A 23,440-nucleotide genomic window follows, 5' to 3' on the forward strand; every position below is an offset into this window, starting at 1 on the left:
TAGAAACTCTTTCAGTGCCGAAAAGTGGGGCATAAAAACCAACTCTTCTTATAGGAGCCATCCCAAATGACAAGGGTTGGGGGGTTTGCCCTCAGGTTGCCAATCCCCAGGGGGTGGCTGGATGTCTCTTGCTATCACAGCTGATCTCCAGGTGACAGAGATCTGCTCACCTGGAGAAAATGGCCACTTTTGAAGGGGGAGTCCGTGGCATTATACCCCACTGAAGATACCTCCCTTCCCCAAACCCCATCTTCCACCTCAAAACCTCTAGGTATTTCCCAACCCTGAGCTGGCCGCCCTGGATGGCCCTCTGAGATTTAAGTGATGTCCCCCAACACCTTCATCAAGTCTCCGGGATGACCTCAGGTGTTGTCTACAGCGGTGGGATCCAGCAGGTTCTCACAGGTTCCCGAGAGTAGGTTACTAATTATTTGTGTGTGCCGAGAGGGGGTTACTAAGTGGTGATTTTGCCACGTGATTTTTGCCTTAGTTATGCCCCTCCTCTCAGCAGTAGCGCGCAGAACTTGAAGCAGTCTAGCAGGAGGTGCACTGGCGCGTGTGGCAGCCTGCGCCTGCGTGCATTCGTTTCCCGCCCAAGGACTGGCGCAGGGGCTGCGTCCTTGCCACAGCTCAGCCCAGCAATGCCCCGCCCCCAGAATGCCCAGTCACGCCCCCGTCGTGCCCCGCCCATCCCCATTGGCGCTACGCCACTGTTTGAATCCCACCACCATGGGAACCTGTTACTAAAATGTTTGGATCCCACCACTGGTTGTCTACATGCTTCTAAGTGCATCTTTGCAACTATAACGCCTAGGCCCTTGCTTTTCAAAAAGCAGAATTTTTTAGAAAAGGCCATTCTCTTTCTGCCGACGATCCCATCTGCCTTGTTTTTCCAGCCCCCCGCAGGTTTAAAGTAAAAAAAAATGAAACAAAACAGGATACCTTCGAAAGCATCTTTGAAATTTTTTAATAGACATTTAGAAACAGATTTAAGCCACTGTGGCAGGCAGAGAGTTCCTTCCGCCCAAATCTGAGCACGGGTCTCTCCTTACTAAACTAAACCTTCGAGCTGCTTCTGCATCTCATTCTCCTTGGTAAGGGATGACCATATGATTCACCCTTCCCACCCTGCCTTTGTGTGTGCCAAGTGCTGTCAAGTTGCAGCCAACTTCTGGTAACCCAGAAGGGTATGTATGAACCAACTTCATTTGTTATATGTTGCAAGCTTGTATTTTGATATGATTTTGATGTGATTTTATACTGTTTATGCCCAATAAAGGCTAAATGAATGCAAGTTTTCAAGGCAAGAGGCTCACAGATGCTGTTTGCCATTGCCTGCCTCTGCGCTTAGCGTACATAACATAGAGCGCATCTAGTTTTTCTCTTGTAGGGCTCTGGACTCACGCTGCCTCCCATCCTGCTTTATGGTGGAGGAACCAAAAGGGACTTCAGGCTCGGTGTTTTGTTTTGTTTTTAAACAGTCAAAACCTGTTCCTTTGCAGATTTAAAAAAATGATTGTTATGGTTCAGTCCAGAAATGGCTGTTATGCCATTAGCTGAACCAGGCAAGTTGGGTACAACTCGTAGCAACAGCACAAGCTTGTGAGACTGCTGTCCACCCGTACCCTACTCCGGCCCACCTAAAATGTTTGTGGAAGTTTTAACAAAGTTCCTTTTCCAGTGCCTGTATATGTTTTGTGGTCTTTGAGCTTTCTGCTTTTGGACCTGTGCATGTTAAATAAATTGTTGTTTTCTGTTTAAGAAGTCTGTTTTGGGTGTGGTTGTTTCCAAGGATTTCGAATCTTTGTCCAGAGATTGTCCCAAAGTGTAATAAATAATCGCGCAGAAACTCCAAGACCAGGGAGGTGGGATCCAGCAGAGTTCTCCACCCAGTTTCGAAATTAAGGGTTCCGCCTAAGTATTAATTTATGTGTGTGCCGAGAGGGGGTTACTAATTGGGTCCGCTTTTCCATCTCCACGCCCTCGCCTCCCCGAGAGGCCTACTGCCTTTGAACGTGGAAGGGTTAATCCCCTTTCAGGTACTGCACAATTCATTGATTCTCAATAACCTTTATTGCCGTCACCTTTTATCCTCACGCCAGAGTCCTCTATCCAAAGAACCTGTTGTGTTTCACCATTTGCTTTGTGTTCAGATTTGTGAGTTTAGGGGCATTTTTCTATGATGCTTGATGAAGATTTAGAAATGACCTTGGTGCAATTGCAAAATTTACTGAAGTCATGGTGGGGTGGCCCAGGTTTTGCCCAGGGCTCAGGTTTGCCTAAGTACGCCTCTGCCCCCTTTGCTGAGGGGCGGGGGCGGCGAGGGAACCTGTTACTAAAATTTTTGGATCCCACCACTGTCCAAGACTCTATCTTCTGTCCACTTCCATGACGTTTAGAAGGAGAAAAGAAAGGCACCTGCCTTTCCCTAGAAAGAACAAGTGGCACACGATAGGGACAATACCACAGGAGTGAAAAGGTTTATACTCCCATTTCCGCTTCCTCTGGATACTGGACTGGACTACAAGAGTTAGAGAACTGCCCCACCAATGTCAGAGATAGCGCAGATGTTTTAAAAATTTGGTGGGAGAGCTGTCAGGCAGGGCCCTTCAACTTTTTTGAACCTGTGGGAACCGTTAAGAGTACTGAACTAGGGTGGTGGGGGCAGCACCAAAATGGCCACCACGGGAGGCGGAGCCAACCATCAAATGGTCACCATGGGAGGTGGAGCCAAACACAAAATGGCCACCACAGGAGGTGGAGCCACACACAGAAACACATGGGTGAAGCCCAAGTACAAGGGACAAGATAAGTAATCTTTAAAAATACACTGGGAAGAAGAGTGAGAGTGAATTAAATTAACACTGTGGGGGCAGTTGCTGGTGAAACACTCTTTTAAAAAACATCTGCCCAGCCAATCAGATCTTGGTGGGTGCCAGGAAAGTTATCAGTGGTTGTCACTGGGGACCCTTGCGGTGAGATATGTCTTGTATTTTTAAGAACATAAGAACAAGCCAGCTGGATCAGATCAGAGTCCATCTAGTCCAGCTCTCTGCTACTCGCAGTGGCCCACCAGGTGCCTTTGGGAGCTCACATGCAGGAGGTGAAAGCAATGGCCTTCTGCTGCTGTTGCTCCCGAGCACCTGGACTGTTAAGGCATTTGCAATCTCAGATCAAGGAGGATCAAGATTGGTAGCCATAGATCGACGTCTCCTCCATAAATCTGTCCAAGCCCCTTTTAAAGCTGTCCAGGTTAGTGGCCATCACCACCTCCTGTGGCAGCATATTCCAAACACCAATCACACGTTGCGTGAAGAAGTGTTTCCTTTTATTAGTCCTAATTCTTCCCCCCAGCATTTTCAATGGATGCCCCCTGGTTCTAGTATTGTGAGAAAGAGAGAAAAATTTCTCTCTGTCAACATTTTCTACCCCATTGAACCTGGAGAAAAAGCAGAGGATGGTATATTATGTACAGGGATATTCTCTAGAACAAGGGTCTGCAACCTGTGGCTCTCCAGATGTTCATGGACCACAATTGGCCATGCTGGCAGGGGCTGATGGGAATTGTAGTCCATAAACATCTGGAGAGCCACAGGTTGCAGGCTCCTGCTCTAGGAGATAAATGTGGTTATATACAAGTTAAGCATAGGTCTGACTTCTTGACTGTCCCACAAAATCCAGAATTCTACAAATGATGGGGTTTGTAGGCACCGTAATTTCTTGTACTTTAACTGTCAAATTTTCACACTTCAAAGAGTTTGGATTTGTACATGATTTTTTTTTATCACTGCAAACTGGCAGTTCAGAACCCACATTTTCCTGTTGCAAAGGTCACGCTTGGGGATTTAAATTAAAGGGAAGTTAATTCATTTCTGCCCTGGCGCGCAAACCAACGAAACTACTTGTTCTACTTTGTGCAAAAAAAATATTTAAATTAAATGAATTAAAAGCCTCGTTAAATCTTTCAATAAAGGAGGAGAGCTAGCAAAAAGGCCACAATTTAAAAGAGAAAAAAATCAGATTTTTTGTGTACACATTGTGGGCCACACCTGTAAGGCCGGAGGCCGACCAAAGAACAAACTTTCCCCTCATCACTGGATTCAATTTGCTTATTTGCGAGCTTTCCAGGACTGTGTGGCCGTGGTCTGAGTAGACCGGAAAGCCACACAATAGAGAAACCAGTTACCAATTGAGCTAACGTGAAAGCCTTCGGCAATACGATTTCCCCTCATCCTCTGCTTTCAGGAGTTGTGAGTGTCGAGATGGAGCCAGGCCAGTTCACCAGCTAAGACTCCCCTGTGCGTATCAACCACAGTGGATCAAGGACCACAAAAACAGCTTTTCCTATTGCTTCAAACCCACTGCTTTCCAATGGAGGGGCTTTCCCCACTCACCTTCTGCTGCTTATTAACTGCTTGCGCAGCCCTCGGCTTGCCCTGTCAAGCGTCGGTCATTCTGGCAGCTGGCAGCTCTGCAGGGGTTCAAACCCGCTCTGCCTTGAAGTCATCCAAAGGAATCACCCGTTCAGCTTCCAGCGCTGCAGGAATGGCGCGCACTGAAGGTGAGTGCAAGGCCCGGCAGCGTCGAGGAAGTGACTGCGTGGTTGCAGCCGCTTACAGAGTCAAAGGAGCGCCGCTGGACCCCGCGCTACTTTCCCAGAGTAGCGCGCAGCAGAAGGTAAGTGGGGAAAGCCCCGGAGTCAGAGGGCGAATCTGCGAGGAACAAGACGCGAAGCCACACTGTCCTTAGTCGGGGACGCAGCTGCCAAATCTGCGATACCGTAGTGATGTTTAGGGCTACGGCCTCGCCCTCCAGCCTCCCCTTCCTGGGGGCAAATCTGTTCCCCCTTTTGCAGCAGGGATCAAGGCACAGTGCTGCGGCAAAAAAGCTTTGACTGAGGTCACTTGGTGAGAAAGAACGCAAAACAGGGCAGGGATGGGACCGGTCAGCTGGCTAGCAGAGTCCCAAGGAGCGTGCCAGGAGCTGCTGTTCTAAGTGTGTGGATTTGGACAACGGGAGGGAGAAAGGCTGGGCCAAAGCGCTCTCTAGGTTAGCAGACTTCAGAGCAATCCGGGATTACACCGTGTGTGCATTTTGTGCTTGGCAGCTGCTTCCCCCTGCCCCACGATATTAAGGCGGGAGCAAAGGGTGGAAAGAGGTAGCTCTTAGCTCTGTTGCAGTTGTAGGGTGAAGCTGGGCCAGAGGAGTGGGGCTCAGTCATGTCTCTTCCCCTCCTGGAACCTGTGCTTCCCAGACTTGTGGGCGACCTCCTTCTGGGAGAAGAACGGGCGTTGCACGTGCCAGGGCTTCCGGCCCTTGAACTCATGTGGTTGGTGCTTAGAGTCCTGCTTGCGCCTGGGGTGGTGGCCCTCACTCCTGTCGCCCCCCTCCTTGTGGCGCCCCTTCCCCTCGTTGTGCGGGTGCCGCTTGTGCTCCTTGAAGTGGGCTGCCTCGTGTTTTGGAGGGCGGCTCTTCCCTTCCTCCCTCTGATGCCGCCGCCGCTCTTTCTCTGCGCCCTCCCGGCGGTGGTATTTGCTCAATGGGCGTTTCTCCTCTTTTTCCTCCTCTTCATGTACTCTGTGGTCTTTGGGGGCCTTGCCTTTGGACTTCTCTCTTTTGACAGCTTTCCCCTCTCCCCTTGGTTTCTCCCGGCTCTTTAGTGGCTCGGCTTTTCGTGGTTCAGGCTCTGGCTCCTCCTCTTCTTCTTCTGTTGGCTCCTCCTCTTCTTCTTCTGTTGGCTCCTCCTCCTCTTCTATTTCTGTTGGCTCCACCTCCTCCTCTTCTATTTCTTCTGGTTCCAGTTCCTCCTCCTCTTCTTCTTCCTCCTCTTCTGGTGGTTCATAGTCTTCTGGCCAGCTCAGCCACCTCTCATAAAACCACAACTCTTCCTAGAAGAGAACATGCGACAGTGTTCAGCACAAAATTTTAGGGTAGCCAGCACTGGGTTGGAAAATACATGGAGATTTTGGGTAATGGAATCTGGAGATTCCATTAATATAATATAATATAATATAATATAATATAATATAATATAATATAATATAATATAATATAATATAATATAATATAATATAATATAATATAATATAATATAGTATGATATAGTATGATATGATATAGTATGATGCAATGCAATGCAATGCAATGCAATGCAATGTAATGTAATGTAATGTAATATAATATAATTAGTGTAATATCCATCCTCCAAAGTAGCCATTTTCTCCAGGAGGCCTGAGCTCTGTCACCTGTAGATCAAGCTTGAACTGTGACACCTAGATACTTAAATCTGTCAACTTGTTCTAGTCTGTTTCCGTTTATTGACCATGATCTTTTGGGAGGGCACTTTCCACATGCCATTACTTTTGTTTTATTTATGTTAATGGTCAGATCTTCTTTTTCACAGTAAGTTGAGAATGCAATGTGCCCTCCATCCCAACCGGAGTTCTATCGAATACTAATAGCACAACATCATCTACGCCATAATAAAATCGGGAGAGGGGATGTTATGTATTTAATTTAGGTGGATGTGAGGTCTACAGTTTTCATATGTGCCTTACACCCATTTTATCCAGGGAAATTAAATAAAGGCTGGAGATAATATACACCCCTGTCTGGCAGCTCCTCTATAGGTCATATTTGTTCAGTAAAGGTATCGCTTGTGTATTTACCAGCGAACTCTCAAGGCGGATTACTCCTTATAGAAGATGGATTAGGAATTATAATCTTCTATCTATAGTGAGCTGTTTCCTGCACAATAATAAGGAGAGAGCCTGCATTGGCGTTAATCATTTGCCGATGCAGGCTCTGGAAGGCCGTTAACAAGAATGACCCCATAGATCAATCGCAGCTGTTGGAATGGAGGCTCCCTTTGCTTTGGCTGCATATTCCCCTCCCCAACCCAAAATGCCTCCTTACACCTTCTGCTGGCAGCCAGCAGGCTCTGTCGTTGCTCTGAGGAGGAAGGGACGTACCCGTAGCCAGAGTGATGAAGCAGAAGCACCCGGAGGCCGAGCGTGTCACCCTCCTCAAACGACAATGAACGACGGCTGACCAGCAGAAGATAAGGACGCATTTAAGGCTTTTGAGAAGAAGGAGGGGAAAATGCCGGCTTCCACCCGCTGCCGTTCGCATGGCAGCGGATGGAAGCCAGCGTTTGCAGGAAAACTCGCTCCCCAAGCGAGTTTTGAAAACACCGTTTGGGCAGGCACAGAGTGCAGCTGCATCGATTTGGCAGCGGCGCCTGCGCGAAGGGCCCCCACCAAAACGGTGTTTTACCGGGCTGAAGCCGTTGCTTTCAGCCCGTGCAGAAACCGCCTTGGTCTCTTCTAATTTCTGCCTTAATTTCCCCCTAGAAATTGAATCAAAGGCAGATTGGAGATCAATAAAGGCAATATATAATGATGTTATTTTGCCAGTTACATATTTTCAATTAGATGTTGTAGTGTTAACGTATGTTCATCTATTGATCTACTTTCCCTGAAGCCTGCCTGCTCTACAGCGATCATGTCTTCATCCCTTACTGTGAGGCTAGTCACAGTTCTTCTGAGCTCTCTCAGCTGGCATGTGTTGGAGTGCACAAGCTGATCTGGTTCACCAGATAAGCCTCCACAGCTCAAGTGGCAGAGCGGGGAATCAAACCTGGTTCTCCAGATTAGAGTGCACCTGCTCTTAACCACTACACCACGCTGACGTTCCTTGTCAGCATCCCAGACACATTCTCTTTGATCCACTCCTCCCTCCCTGCAGCGGCTTTTTGTGCCTGTTATCCCCCCGCCTCTCCTCGCATTGCTTGGGGCCAATCCTCTCCAGATTGGCTCTCTGGCTTACCAGTTCTCCAGGCAGGCTGCCTTCCTGGGCGCTGCCCTCTGGCGGAGTCAACACACCGGGCTCTATCACTGGAACATCCTCGTCAAAGTCAAAAATGTCTGCAAAAACAGGATAGGGGGTGAACTCCAATCATGCCAAAGGTAGGGCTGGCATCCTATAACCTGCCACCATCACAGCCTTCTGAGGGCCAGACAATCACGGGCTCCAGCATTTGACCCGGAGCCCTCTTCAGAGCCCAGGAGGGAAAAGGGCAGAGGTGGGATCCAGCAGGTTCTCACAGGTTCCCGAGAGTAGGTTACTAATTATTTATTGTGGTATTGCCGAGAGGGTTTACTAGAGAGTGGTGATTTTTTTTTTGCCGCGTGATTTTTGCCTTAGTTATACCCTCTCTCCTCTCAGCATTGTGGCATGGGGGCAAGAAACTGAAGCAGTCCTAGCAGGAGTGTGCACTGGTAGCGATGTGGCAGCCCTAAGCCTGCGTGCATTCGTTCCCCGCCCAAGGACCGGCGCAGCGGCTGCGTCCTTGCCACAGCCCCGCCCAGGAATGCCCTGCCCCCGGAATGCCCCGCCCCACCCCCGTTGTGCCCTGCCCAGTCCCATTGGCGCTACGCCACAGTTTGAATCCCACCATTATGGGAACCTGTTACTAAAATTTTTGGATCCCACCACTGGATATATGGAGGCGACCCCTTCTGACAAGCAAACTGTGTGAAGGCTCTGGTGTTGGAATGAGCGACTTCTGCATGCCTGGACACTGGGCATTGCTGTGTATCTCACTCTAACTGTGTTGTTGCCTCTCTTGTTTGCCCTCCTTCTCTGGGCCAGGAGACCGCCTACTAACTTCCTTTCTTCCCTATGCTGGTCTCACTTCTCACCTGGCTTTTGTCCTGAGCGCATGGACAAAAGGCTGCGTGCCTTAGTGGGGCTTTCCCACTGAAGCAGTCTCTCTAAGCAGTGCACTTTAGATATTATATTGGGAGTGCCAAGAGCGGAACACCACGCAACACAGGGGCATCCTGGAGGGGGAATCCGCGGCCGGTCTTGTAAAGAATAGACTTGTGTGACCTTGCAACTGCAAAAGTTAAACCTTCCTATGGAAAGAACATCTTGCGTGGAGAGTATTCTTTTCCAAGTGTGGTAGGAGGCTGCAGTGAGTGCAAGAAGACTAAAGACCTTCTCATCTTACCAGAGTGACTCCGCTTTAAACTCTGCTGATATCCTTAACTATTGATTTTGGTTTTCTCCACCTGCAAAAAAAGGGGCCCGGCGATGGGGCAGGTCGGAAGGGGGGGTGAGAAACAACCCCCCCCCGCCCCCAGGATCCACCACACTTACCTTGAACCACTTGGCAGCCCATGCTGAGGAGGGCGAGGAAAGAAGCCACGAGGAGGCATTTGTTCAGCGTCAGCCCCTCCCAGGGGAGCGTGTCCTTTGCGCTGAAGCACTGGCGAAGGATGAACCTGCTTTTCCCAAGTGCTTCGGTTAAGAGCGGGGCCGGTCTATGATCACCACATCTCCAAAAGGATGCTTCCCCGAGATTAGAAAAAAGAAGTGAGAAGGTTAGCAGAAGGGATGATTGAGGACAGCAGCACCTTCCTTATGAGAGCTGCAGCGTTTGGGACTCTTTAGTTTGGAAGGCGTCGGGGATGAGTGGAAGTCTATAAAATTATGGAGTGGGGTGAAAATGGAAACAAGAGATAAATTTTTCTCTCTCACAATACTTTACTAGAACAGGGGCATTGAAATGGGGAAGGTAGAGGGGTGTCAAAGGAAACACTTCTTCCGCGCGTGTGATTGGTGGAATATGCTGCAGGGAATTGGTGGCCACTCACCTGGATAGCTTTAAAGAGAGTGGACAGATTTATGAAATTGATTTATGGCTACCAATCTTGATCCTCTTTCCAGCTGAGCTTTCCGTCTGAAAGACCAAGTGCTGTATTAAGGTGGCGAAAAGCTTGAGACCCTTGCTTTCACCACCTCCTGAGCTCCAAAACCTGGTGGGCTTTTCGCGAGTAACGAAGGCTGTGGACCTAGATGGACTCTGGTCTTTTTGATCAGCGGCTTCTTATGTTCTTATGTTTCTGAGTCACCACATCTCAAAAAAGGGGATATCGAGAGAGATAGAAAAAAAGTGCAGAGGAAAGGCAAACAAGGATGGTTGAGGGGACTGGAGCACCTTCCCTTGCCAGGGAGAGGCTGCAAGTTTGGGACCTCTTTAGTTTGAGAGGGGAGACGTCTGAGGGAGGATATGATGGGGACAGTCTATAAAATTATCGTGGGGTGAAAAATGCTGACAGAGATAAATTTTTTCTCTCTCCACAATTTTAGAACCAGGGGGCATTCCATTGAAGAATGGGGGGGGAAGAATTAGAGGGGGTAATAAAGAGGCAAACACCCTGCTTCGCATGGCGTGTGATTGGGTGGTGCATTCCCCAGATATGCTGCCTGCAGGAGGTGGTGATGGCCACTCACCCTGGATGGCTTTAAGGGAGGGCTTGGACTGAGATTTATAGGGGAGAAGTCGATTTATAGGCTACCAATCTTGATCCTCTTTGATCTGGGATTACAAATGGCTGGAGCAGACCAGGTGCTGGGAGACCTTGAGCAGCCAGCAGCCTAGACCCTTGCTTTCACCTCCTGCACGTGAGCTCCCAAAGGCACCTGGTGGGCCACTGCGAGTAGCAGAGAGCTGGACTAGATGGACTCTGGTCTGATCCAGCTGGCTTGTTCTTATGTTCTTATGTTTCCAGACTATTTTAAAATCCTTTCCAATTTTATATCTCTCAAACCTTTGGCTACCGTTTTTAATATAAGATTGCAACTTTTCATCATGATTAACTGCCTCTTTTTACACGACTCCCCCTCAGCCTCCCCCCCACCCCATGTAGCGGGAATGCATGTGTTTTACTGGAAATTACTTTGAATGAATTTTGAAAGGCAGCAATTATAGAAGATAAGAACAGTTGGTTTTTCTATCCTGCTTTTCATTACCTTTAAAGGGTCTCAAAGGACCTTACAAACTCCTTTTCCCTTCTTCTCCCCACAGGAGACACCTTGTGATGCAGGTGGGGCAGAGAGAGTTCTGAGAGAACTGTGCTTAGCCCAAGGTCATCCAGCAGGCTTCATGTGCAGGAGCGGGAAAACAAATCACCAGATTACAGTCCGCCGCTCGTGCAAAGGAGTGAGGAATCAAACCTGGTTCTCCAGATTAGAGTCCGTGGCTCGTAACCACTACGCCACGCTGGCTCCCTATATAGAAGAGTTTGGATTTATATCCCCCCTTTCTCTCCTGCAGGAGACTCAAAGGGGCTGACAATCTCCTTGCCTTTCCCCTCTCCCAACAAACACCCTGTGAGGGAGGAGGGAGCTACCAGAGAGTCTCCGAAAAGCTACTTGACTAGCTGGGGCCAAGGTCACCCAGCTGGCACATGTATGCTGAGGAGTGCACAGGGCTAATCTGAATTCCCCAGATAAGCCTCCACAGCTCAGGCGGCAGAGCTGGGAATCAAACCCAGTTCCTCCCAAGATCCAGAATGCACCTGCTCACTTAGCCACTGCGCGCTGTAGCTTCCCTTCCACTCCTTGAAGCCAGCCTCCATGGAAAAGCCCGCCTCTCCACAACTCTCAAGCCTCCACATGAAGCCTCGGCTCCTCCAGGAAGTAAAACCTCCATTGAAGCCTCCAGATTAGAATGAAGCCTCGGCTTCCTAACCACATGATGAAACTCTCCATTACATGAAGCCCGGGGCTCCCTCCACATGAAAGTGCCTCCACATGAAGTACATTGAAGCTCCTCCTCCACATGAAGCTCCTCCTTGAGCTTTTCCTTGAGCCCGCTCCCTCCATAGAGCCTCCGCCTCCACCATGAAGTTTCCTCCACATGAAGCTCCGCCTTCCACACATGAAGCTCCCTCCCACATGGGAAAGCCTCACATAGAACAGCTCAGGCGGCATGAGCAGGGAATCAAACCCGGCTCCTCCACATTAGAAGCCTCCTACCTGAAGCTCTTGAAGCCTCCACATGAAGCCCGCTCCTCCACATGAAGCCTCCACATGAAGCCCGCTCCTCCACATGAAGCCTCCACGTGAAGCCTCCACATGAAGCCCGCTCCTCCACATGAAGCCTCCACATGAAGCCCGCTCCTCCACATGAAGCCTCCACATGAAGCCCGCTCCTCCACATGAAGCCTCCACATGAAGCCTCCACATGAAGCCCGCTCCTCCACATGAAGCCTGCTGGGTGACCTTGGGCTAAGCACAGTTCTCTCAGAACTTTATAATGTAAATATTATAAAGCAAATAAGTAACACCTGTGTGAAAAGAGAAGCTCCCTTGCCACACAAGAACCACCAGCCTCACGAGGAAATGTCGGCCAAGAGTAGACTTATTTGTGAGCAGCAACCTGCTGCGTTTCGTAACATAAGAAATCTACCCTCCTTCTGGTGGATCAGCTTTCAGGCCCAAGAGCCAGCCTGCTTCGCAAAGGGCCTGGCAGGCAACCACCAAGGAGGCAGGCTTTGCAGCTCTTTTTGAAGCAGTTTGCTTTGCAATGCTGCAGGCTGCAGTTCACCAGGTAGAGAGAGGAAGGCGATCTGCCAAATAACCAGAAGTGCTGATTTAAGCGGAAAGAGGATAGAGGGGATGATTTCCAGATTGGTGGTCCCATCAAGAAAAAATCTCCCCCCCGTTTTTGGAGACCTTTTAAGGACTATCTATTGAAAAAAATGCGGCAGGAGAGAAATAATGGCAGGATTTGAAATTGAAAAGAAAACAGCAGATTGAATTAGAATATTCAAAATGATACAGAGTGTAACTGATAAATTGTTTCATTTTAAATAGATGCATGAACCTAGAATGGATTAGAATTCAACAAGATAATGGGAAGTCATTATTTGGTGTTCTGGTGTGTACTTTAGTTGGTTATACTAAGTTGAGTCAAATTATTGTACGAGTTATGTTTTAATTTTTGTGTGTGTTTTTGCTTTGTATTAATGTAATACATTACATTTATAATGTGTATATATGTTTGTTTGGTATGCTGAGAAGAAGAAGAAGAAGAAGAAGAAGAAGAAGAAGAAGAAGAAGAAGAAGAAGAAGAAGAAGAAGAAGAAGAAGAAGAAGAAGAAGAAGAAGAAGAAGAAAGGAGTAGGAGTAGGAGTGGGAGTAGAATTGGGAGTAGTAGTTTTGAAGTTTTATATCCCCCCTTTCTCTCCTGCAGGAGACTCGGGCTTACAATCTCCTTGCCCTTCCCCCCTCACAACAAACATCCTGTGAGGTAGGTGGGGCTGAGAGAGCTATGAGAAGCTGTGACTAGCCCAAGGTCACCCAGCTGGCATGTGTGGGAGTGTACAGGCTAATCTGAATTCCCCAGATCAGCCTCCACAGTTCAGGCGGCAGAGCTGGGAATCAAACCTGGTTCCTCCAGATTAGATACACGAGTTCTTAACCTCCTACCCAATTACATTTAAAAAAAAACAAATCTCCCCGTTGGTTCTGGTGGGATTTCCAGGCCACGGTCACACAGCCCGGAAAACCCACCAGAACCAGTTGAATCCGGTCGTGAAAGCCTTTGACAAATCTCCCCATTGTTTGCAGAAGATAGTCAGCAGTTAACACTGTGGAAAAGAATTCTAACCCTTGGGCTGCTAATAGGGCCTTTCCCAGCACCTGTCACTCGAGATTCTTTTCCTGAAGATGCTGGGGATGGAACCTGGCATCTCCTGTCCTGGCCACTGTGCCAAAACCCCTCCCTGGTCGATTTCCCACTCACCATTAGATGTGCGCTCCTCGCGGCAAATATCCCGGGGTCCTGCAGCACTCCCCACTACACCAGCGGCGACGGCGCAGTCACCCCGATTCTGCTGCTCCTGCCACCCCCTCGGCGCGCTGTATTCCGGAACCTCGTTGGAGGGTGCGCGCTTTTAAAACCACATGCAGACATGGGAACAATTAGGGAAGTCAGAGGTGACTCCAGGTTTAAGGAGTTCCCTTCATCCGATCAGGTGGTCACAGCTGGGGTGTATGCTTGATCTTGTAGCAACCTTTCATTTTAGCACAAAGTAACAGGCATCTACCGCGTCGATCCCCTAAAGGCAGTGTTCCCAACCTTTGCTTTACCGACAGCCATTGGTACCCTTAAGCCTCGCTCACCCCCCATCTCAGAATTTTAAGGAGTTCATTTAAATTTTTTTGCATTTTAAAGGGTTTTATCCAGTTTTTGAAGCTCCTTAGGTAGAGGGAGTGGCAGAAGAAGGGGGAGGGGAGGGAAAGCAACATTAACAACCCGTGTTACTTGTTTACTAAATTACCGTATAGATTGGGGGGGGGGGTTAAAGGGAGAGCTCAGTTTAAATCTACCCCCCCCCCAATCCACACCAAATTTAGGCAAACCGTGAGCAATGCTATTTTCAGTGTTGTTTAAAGAAGGCCATGAAGCTTCTGGCAACCCCTTCAGGAAATCCATTTACGGTTCCAGTGGGGGGGGGGGGGCAGTGATACGTGCATTGTCCTTGTTACCCTGGGATGTGCATGGAACCCTGGTTGAGAATCACTGATCTAAGGCAATGGGGAGGGGGGAGGGGGAGTGTGCATTCACTTAAAAACGTTCCCGCGCATGCTCGCGGAGACATGGACCCGTCCTTTTGAAAATAAAAAAAAATTCCCGCCCCCGCACAATGCAGCAGCCAATCAGGACAGCCCCTGAGCGGATTGCGCACGTTAGGGGGCAGAGGCTGCAGTGGGGACCGTGACACTGTGCTCAAAAGGTCCCGAAGCAAACCAAACTGGTGCGTATCGACTTTCTTTTTTGAAGTGGGGAATCGACCCCCTGTTGTGTTTTGCCTGGAGCCTCCCAACACCCTTTTGGTACTCTGGTGGTATCACCCCAGCCTGGGTGACTGTAACGACTGAATGCACGAAGAGATTTTCAGTGGAGAAAAGTATACCTGAGGAGCCGGCGGGGCGTGTCTTCTCCGCTGGTTTCTCCGCCCGGGGTGTTTTCTCCACCACTTTTTCAGTCCTCGGCGCCTTCTCTGGGATTTTCTCTGCCCTGGGCAGTTTCTCTGCCTCCCTTTCTGTTCCTGGCCATTCTTCCACACGTGGCACTCTCTCCGTCACCTTTTCCGCCCTCAGTACTTTGTCTGCCACTTGCTCAGCTCGAGGCAATTTCTCAGGTACTCGTTCAGGACTCAGAGGCTTCTCAGCCTCCAGCAGCACCTCTGGCGGGACTTCGGTCATACTGTCCACAAATTCATCTAGATCCTTGTCAATGATGTGGAGTTTGTTTCCGCCTTCTTTCTCTATTCCCTGAAATAACAATGGGAACAGTTGGGTGTCAAGAAAGTCCTGGTAGGGATTCACACATGACACTAGAGACACTTCACAAACCCTGAATCTGTCATTCAAATGTTAAAAGTACGTGAGGAAGAATGTGTATTTTGTTTTGAACACTGTCTCAGATTCAAGGAAATCAGATCCAAGTATGTGAATCTTACTCCTTTACATTTACCCGATCTCCCCGATTTAATTAGATTACACTACTTGTTGGACAACCTTGATCCTCCTCTCTGTATGATAGTGGCAGACTTTCTCCTGGAAATTACTAAACGCCAGTAGTTTTCCTTCCACTTAACATTTATTTTCTGTGTTGTATATGCTTTTTAATCCATTTTTATTATTGTTGTACTGTTGTCTATGCCAATAAAGGCTTGCTGCTAAAATTTTGTTTTGAAAATAGCTCCTTCCTCTGGTTAGACACCAAATCTTCAATGAATGAGAGCAGGAAGCAGTATGGTGTCGTAGTTAAGGGATCTGACTAGGACCAAGGAAACCCAGGTTCGAAATTCCGTTCACACCATGGAAACTTGCTGGATGACTTTGGGCCAATTTTACATTCTCAGCCCAGATTCTGGCTATTATTTGGTTAGGAGATCTTCAAGGAATACCAGGACTTTGAGGTGGAGGCAGGCAATGGCAAACCACCTTCCAGCATCTCTTGCCTTCAGAGCCCTACAGATTTGCCATGAGTCAACTGTGACTTCATGATGGAAGAAGAAGAAGAAGAGGAGGAGGAGAAGGAGGAGGAGAAGGAGGAAGAGGAGAAGGAGGAGGAGGAGAAAGAGGAGGAGAAGGAGGAGGAGGAGGAGGAGAAGGAGAAGAGGAGGAGGAGGAGGAGGAGGAGGAGGAGGAGAAGGAGAAGAAGGAGGAGGAGAAGGAGAAGGAGAAGAAGAAGAGGAGGAGGAGAAGGAGGAGGAGGAAGAGAAGGAGGAGAAGGAGGAGAAGAGGAGGAGGAGGAGAAGAAGAAGGAGGAGGAGAAGGAGAAGGAGGATAATGAGAAGTAGAAAAAGGAGAAGGAGGGAGAAGGAGGAAGAGGAGAAGGAGGAGGAGGAGGAGGAGGAGGAGGAGGAGGAGGAGGAGGAGGAGGAGGAGGAGGAGGAGGAGGAGGAGAAGAATGATTAGGGTGCAGGCTGAACAGATGCCTGAATTACTGGGCTTGAAGATGATACTGAAAAATTGGAGCTGTATTGTAGGGTGATCCCTAAAGAATACAGATGGTTGGTTCATTAAGACAAGTGAACAGCTCAGACGGTGAACGTTCTGGACTTGCCACAGGGGGAGCCATATTGTCAACTTTTTACCTCAGGGACCAATAGAAAGTAATCTTGGAAACCCCAGGAGATGCTCTCTTCTCAACAGAGCACTGGCAAACCAAAATTTAATATGAGAGCCAAAGCAGAGAAAAACAGTTATCTATGCCTTCTGTATTTGTGTGCTGTCAAGTAGCAGCCAATTTATGGCAACTCCATAGGGTTTTCAAGGCAAGAGACTAACATAGGGGATTTCCATTGCCTTCCTCTGCCAGCAACCTGGGCATTCCTTGGCGATCTCCCATCCAAGTATTTACCAGGGTCAACCCTCCTAAGCTTCTGAGATCTGACAAGATCAGGTTGTCTAAGTTCAGGGCACATCAACACCTTAAAGTGGGATAATTTTCACCGCTGCTCTCCAGAAATAAAAAAAGGAAGCATCTTAGAATCAGAAAGTGCAGTTTAATTACTCAAGTAGGAACAAGGGATTGTGCTCAGAAACCAAAGGTGCTTGTTACCTCAGATGAGGAACCTGCCCAGTGGTGGGATCCAAAAAATTTAGTAACAGGTTCCCATGGTGATGGGATTCAAACTGTGGCGTAGTGCCAATAGGGCTAGAAATGAGGAGCACAACAGCAGAGTGGCAGACATTCTAAGTGAGACATTCCTGGGGCAGGGCAGCTGTGTGGAGCCCTTGGCCCAGCTGCTCCAGTCATAGCTGGGAAGCAAACGAATACACTTGAGGCATGAGCTGCCACGCATGCCAGTGCACCTCCTGCTGAACTTTACTTCAAGTTCACTGCAGCTACTGCTTTCCAAGGAGGGGAGTCACTAAAGGCCAAAAATCAAGTAGCAAAATCACCAATTGGTAACCCACTCTCGGCACACACAAAATGAGTGGTAACCTACTCTACAGAGACCTGTGAGAACCTGCTGGATCCCACCTCTAGGAACCTACTTGAGGAGTGTTGTGGTCTAGAGAGAATTTACCAGAGTAAAACCACAGCTCACACATTGGGTCTTGGCGAAATTAACAATCAAAACAGGATAATGTGGGAAGATCCTGGGTCCAAAATTCCTCTTATGCAACCAGAATCAATACAGCCTGAACAAATAACCCCAGGAAAGTAGTTAGGACATAAAGGTCTGTGGAGCAGTTTTCCCCCAGTCATTTAACAGCGTCCTAGTTAAGAAGAAGAAGAGTTTGGATTTATATCCCCTCTTTCTCTCCTGCAGGAGACTCAAAGGGGCTGACAATCTCCTTGCCCTTCCCCCCCTCACAACAAACAACCTGTGAGGTAGGTGGGGCTGAGAGAGCTCTGAGAAACTGTGACTAGTCCAAGGTCACCCTGCTGGCATGTGTTGGGAGTACACAGCCTAATCTGAATTCCCCAGATAAGCCTCCACAGCTCAGGCGGCAGAGCGGAGAATCAAACCCAGTTCTCCAGATTAGAATGCACCTGCTCTTAACCACTACGCCATTGCTGCTCCTCCTTAAGTGGGAGTAGATTGTGATTTTCCAGCCCTCTTTTTTTTCCTTAATTTTTCTTTAAAAAAAATAATTATTTTCCATTGCAAAGTTACAGGTTGCACAATAGTGAACAACCCTCATAGAGAAGTGGTGAGAACCATGCATGGATCCCACATGGCATGCAGTAGCAGCACATGTAGTCGAAATGGCAACAAGCTGCAGCAGAAAAAGATACTGAGTGGGTGAATGGAGAAGCCAACCTCTGTTATAAAGCAATGGTAGTGACAGAAGTCACATGGTTTAACAACCCTGACTTGATTTTTTTCAAGCCAACTTGCATGACAGATAGTTTGTTTCTGGACAACAGCGAGATGAGCCCATTGAGAGCAGGCAAACGGATCAGACAGCAAGACCACCTGTCAAGGATCCTCTCAAGCCATGGTGGCTGAGGCAGCACTCAGATGTTATGGACTACAATTCCCATCAGCCCCTGCCAGCATGGACCCAAAATTGTAGCCGCAAATGCACAGGTAGGAGAGTGAGTAAGTGTGAGATCACTGTATCCTGGAGTCAAGACTCCCACTGTCTAACGTGTCTCCTCCGTTTTGCCCTTAGAACAACTGTGAGCTAGGCTAGGCTGAGAGTGTGAGCTAGGCTAGGCTGAGGCTAGGCGAGCTCCCAAGGTACAAGAAGGGATTCAAACCCAGATAGTATGTCTATTCAAACCGGGAGACGTTTTGTGTGTATGTCTATTGGATGGAGGTTTTTAATGTCCTTGGTTTCTTTTTTCCTGATTCAAAGTAAGAGCTTCAGTCATTGTGGATTGTTGCTTGATATTTCTTTTGTATTTTTGGCTATTCTAATCTGGAGGAACCGGGTTTGATTCCCCATTCTGCCGACTGAGCTGTGGAGGCTTATCTGGGGAATTCAGATTAGCCTGCGTACTCCCACACACGCCAGCTGGGTGACCTTGGGCTAGCCACAGCTTCTTGGAGCTCTCTCAGCCCCACCCACCTCACAGGGTGTTTGTTGTGAGGGGGGAAGGGCAAGGAGATTGTAAGCCCCTTTGAGTCTCCTACAGGAGAGAAAGGGGAGATGTAAATCCAAACCCTTCTTTTTCTTCTATGCTCCATACACAATTTTTAAAAAAATAATTAAACTTTAACAAACGCCATTGTTTTTAAAACCTCCAGGAAAGTGATAGCTTCTCACTGTTCTGCGACAGGGAAGACATGCCCGTCATCTGGCATGGCCACGGTTTCCTCTGGCATTTGGCTCTGAAGGAGCGTTTGCCCTTAGCTCTTCTTTCCCAATAGAGATCCATGTGCTCACACAGCAACAATTTTTGGACAGCCTCCTAAGTGTTTCCTTTCCTCTGTAGGAATGGAAGTGTGGTTCTGAACCAAACACGGCCTGCCTCTCATCCGAAAAGCAGACACGGGCCTAGAAATCAGGTATTCAGATATTGGCACATTCGCCAATCCAGATAGTGGCACATTCGCCAATACCCACTTAGCTGTGGTTTACTCAGGTACTTTCTAGACCAGTGATAGAACCTATAGCACTTGAGGTGCCAGAGGAGTTGGCACTGGGAACCCTCTCTGTGGAGCACGCGCCTAAACAAGGTTCATCATGTAGGGGGGAAATCACCCGCCCCTCCCCCACACACACATGTAGGCTGGCCTGGGCTGCTGGGCTTGATTATTAGCATTAAACCTAAGACCTAGTTTTGGAGAAGCAGTATAGGTAACCCTGTTAAGTGCTATTTAAATTACTTTGAGATTTTCATGCAAAAGAACTTAAGTGCGATCCTTTACACAGGAGTAAGCTCAGTTACTTTAGCAATGTGGCTTGCTTCTAGGTAAACCCTCCTAGAATTAAGTGATTCCACTTACGTTCGAAGAGTTTCATGGTTGCTTCAAAGCAAAACCAACAACTACCACCAAGCTTACTCCAGAGTGAAAATTACCGCCTCAGAACCAACCACTTTTGCTTAACTTCAAAACCTCGGCTTTCAGGTTAGAATTGCCGGGTTGGCACTTTGCGATAAATAAGCGGGTTTTGGGTTGCAGTTTGGGCACTCGGTCTCGAAAAGGTTCGCCATCAGTGTTCTAGACCAATAACACTGGGACAGGTTCCTCATCTGAGGTAACATGTACCTTTGGTTTCTGAGGTAACGTGCACCTTACTAGCTAACTCTTTCTTCAGTGGTCTCTGCAGCTGCTTGGGATCATTCGGACATCGCGCTCTGCCCCTCTTTTGGCATCGGCCACTTAAATATTGTCCATGTTTTTCTTCTTTGCAAGAGTGCATTGCAGCTGCCTGCCTTTAGGATTTGAAACTTTAAAATAAAATCAAGAAGTATTGGATAGAAGAATATATGAAAATGCAAAAAAAACCCCCACCCCTCCCTTAAAAACCCCTTTTACTGCAAAAAGTCTGCTATTAGGCATTTCGCTTGAAAATCTTCTAAAGAAGCTTGATGAACTATGTTGGCACTGATTAACAGCTGCAGGAATAATAGTTGTATCCTGTTGGAAAACTAAAAGAGATTTTTTTAAAAACATAGAACCCTGGGAAGTTAAAGTTAGAGAATCTGCTAGGATGGCCAAATTAACAAATCTGGTAAACAGACAGTCAAAAGAAGAGCTTGATGAGAAATAGGAGCTGTATTTCTTATTTGAAGCGGAATCGATTATGTAAGAATAATAACAATACTAAGGATATTAATTTGTCATTGACTAACATATAAGTAACTGCTCACTAGAAACTTGCTGCTGTTTTGGAATTAAATGTCAGAAGGTAACAAGTTTTAAAACTATGTAATGTTCTCTCTGAATGATATTAGTGTTGTATTTTTTAAAATCCAACATGTTGGAGTTAATATACATATATATAATTTATGGGTAGCTGTATTTTTTTCTTTTTCTATCTTTTCTTTTCTCGTATTATATTTGAAAAAATTAATAAAAACATTATTTTTAAAAGGACTTGAAACTTAAAAAAAATTCTGCACCCAATATACATCTTGCAATGCGGTTACAAAATACAAACACAGGCCGTTTCCCCACTTTGGTTGTTTCCCCTTTGCTGCACGCTACTCTCCAGTCACGTCATTTCTAGTCTTGCGCGCCCGAACTTCCCCACGACCCCCCATACTCTGCATTAGGGTCGGCATCAAAAGGCGCCGTTTTGAAGAGCATAGGAATGGCGCGTGTGGAATGCTTGAGAGCTGGCAGCTTAGGAGTGGCAGCGTTGTTACCGCCCCTGTAGTAGAAGTGCCATTAGGACCCCGCGCTTCTTGAGGAGAGTGGCGATGCAGCAGAAGGAGGAGTAAGAAGTGGGGAAGGCCCACAAAGTGTTTCCTTTCCTCTGTAGGAATGGAAGTGTGGTGCTGAACCAAACACGGCTTGCCTCTCATCCGAAAAGCAGACACCGGCCTAGAAATCAGGTGCCTAGAAATCAGGTGTTCAGATAGTGGCACATTCACCAATCCAGATAGTGGCACATTCGCCAAAACCCACGTAGCTGTGGTTTACTCAGGTACTTTCTAGACCTGTGGTGGCAAACCTTTGACACTCCAGATGTTATGGACTACAATTCCCATCACCCCCTGCCAGCATGTGCCGCCATTTGCACTGCAGGAGTAGGGGCCAGCCGGGATTGCTGGGATCATGGCGGCAAGAAGCGGCCCAGTTTGCACAGGAAACATGGTGTTTCCCTGAGAACCACGCAGCTGAGAATCCCCCACCCGAGAATCCCCCCACCCACTTGCTGGTACGACATGGCACTGCCTATTGGAGAATCCACTCTAATGCAGCCACCTGGGGAATGCACCATAATGGTGGACAGAAAGGGGTGGGAATAGGACATTTCCTACTTGCCGTAGTTTGCACAGGCAAGCAGGAAGTGTCTGAGACCTCACCTGAAGAAAAGAAGTTGCTGATTTAGCGACTTTCATTTAACCCGGGTTCAGGCAAATGAAGAAGAAGAAGAAGAAGAAGAAGAAGAAGAAGCAGAGGAAGAAGACGAAGAAGAAGGGAAGAAGAAGAAGGGAAGAAGGGGGGAGGGAGAAGAAGAAGAAGAAGAAGAAGAAGAGAGGAGAAGAAGGAGGAAAGGAGGAGGGAGAAGGAGAAGAAGAGTTAGATTTATATGAAGAAGAAGAAGAAGAAGAAGAAGAAGAAGAAGAAGAAGAAGAAGAAGAAGAAGAAGAAGAAGAAGAAGAAGAGTTGGATTTATATCCCCCCTTTCTCTCCTATCCCCACTCTCTCCTTTCTTTCTCAATATCCTCTCTTTTTCTTTCTTATATCCCCCCTTTCTCTCCTGTAAGGAGACTCAAAGGGGCTTACAAAGTCTTTATCTTTATTAACCTTTAATAGGCATAGAGGCTTACAAAGTCCTTTCCCTTCCCCCCTCACAACAAACACCCTGTGAGGTAGGTGGGGCTGAGAGAGCTCCGAGAAGCTGTGACTAGCCCAAGGTCACCCAGCTGGCATGTGTTGGAGTGTACAGGCTAATCCAAATAGAACAGGTTAGAAGCGATTGGGGGGGCAAGTTCTATGGCTGTGGTGGCGAACCTTTGGCACTCCAGATGTTATGGACTGGCAGGGGCTGATGGGAATTGTAGTCCATAACATCTGGAGTGCCAAAGGTTCACCACCACTGTTCTATGGGAACTTCTCCCCCATAGCATTTTTTAAAGGGCCATTTTTTAAAAGGGCCATTACATTTGGCCTGTGCAGAATCACCATCTGTTAGAACTAGACTTAAAAAAAAATTCAGTACAGAGGTATGGATGGCAGACCGATTTAGCTCAGAAAAATTGAAAATCTACATATAGGGATATATTAGATATAAATTAGTTAATGTTAATATCAGGAAGAATGTCCTGAAATTGATGTAAAGATGGTATTTTAAACACAGTGACAGAAAGCGTTTACCAATAGTTCATAGAAAAATAGAGCTGGAGGGGACCCCGAAGGTCACTTAGTTCCACCTCTTGCACAGTGCAGGAAACTCACAACTATTCTCCCCCCCCCACACACACACTTCCCCAGTGACCCCTCCATGCCCAGAGGAAGGGGGGAACCCTCCAGGCTCCATGGCCAATCTGGCCTGGAGAAAAATTCCTTCCTGATTCCAAAGGGGTATCAACTTTATCCTTGGCATATAAGAAAAGCCTACAAGAGCTGAGCCCTGGGTCACCCTGCCTCCCGTGATCTTCCAAAGTTCAACATATCAGCATTGCTGTCAGACAACCATCTAGCCCAGACCTGGGCATTATACGGCCTGCGGGCCACATCCAGCCCGCCGGATGACCTTGACTGGCCCCCCTGCCGTGTGGGGAGTGAGGTGCCTTTGAAAGCCCCGCAGAAGCCGGTTGCCTTGGCTGCCGGCTTCTGAGGGGCTTTCAAAAGCGCCTCGCCCCCCTGCCTTTTGGCCCAGCCCTCCACAATATTTTCTGTTTCTTATGCGGCCCCATGGAAAAAATAATTGCCCACCCCTGATCTAGCCTCTGCTTAAAAACCTTCAAAGGAGAGCCCAGCACCTCTCGAGT

At 47.8% G+C, this 23,440-nt stretch overlaps 1 protein-coding gene across 5 annotated transcripts in view; it reads right to left on the reverse strand.

Annotated features, from left to right (window-relative positions):
* Nucleotides 1–4,605: 4,605 nt before the first annotated feature.
* The window catches only part of LOC125432972 (cilia- and flagella-associated protein 251-like), a 50,336-nt gene continuing 31,501 nt past the window's right edge, over nt 4,606–23,440 (reverse strand). For 4 of the 5 annotated variants that reach the window (XR_007244575.1, XR_007244578.1, XR_007244576.1 and 1 more), the window contains exons 4-9: nt 14,772–15,132; nt 13,838–13,839; nt 12,073–12,078; nt 9,163–9,326; nt 7,828–7,925; nt 5,837–5,888 (exon numbers count right to left, since the gene is read on the reverse strand). Coding sequence is in view for 1 of the 5 variants with exons in the window: in XM_048497179.1 (XP_048353136.1) it covers nt 5,214–5,888; nt 7,828–7,925; nt 9,163–9,184 (795 nt within the window). In the remaining 4 variants the exon portion in view is untranslated. Of the gene's footprint in view, nt 5,889–7,827; nt 7,926–9,162; nt 9,327–12,072; nt 12,079–13,837; nt 13,840–14,771; nt 15,133–23,440 lie in introns of those variants that run through there. The other variant, XM_048497179.1, reaches the window with a different exon arrangement.

Source organism: Sphaerodactylus townsendi, linkage group LG05 (assembly GCF_021028975.2).
Source record: "Sphaerodactylus townsendi isolate TG3544 linkage group LG05, MPM_Stown_v2.3, whole genome shotgun sequence".
Classification (NCBI taxonomy): domain Eukaryota; kingdom Metazoa; phylum Chordata; class Lepidosauria; order Squamata; family Sphaerodactylidae; genus Sphaerodactylus; species Sphaerodactylus townsendi.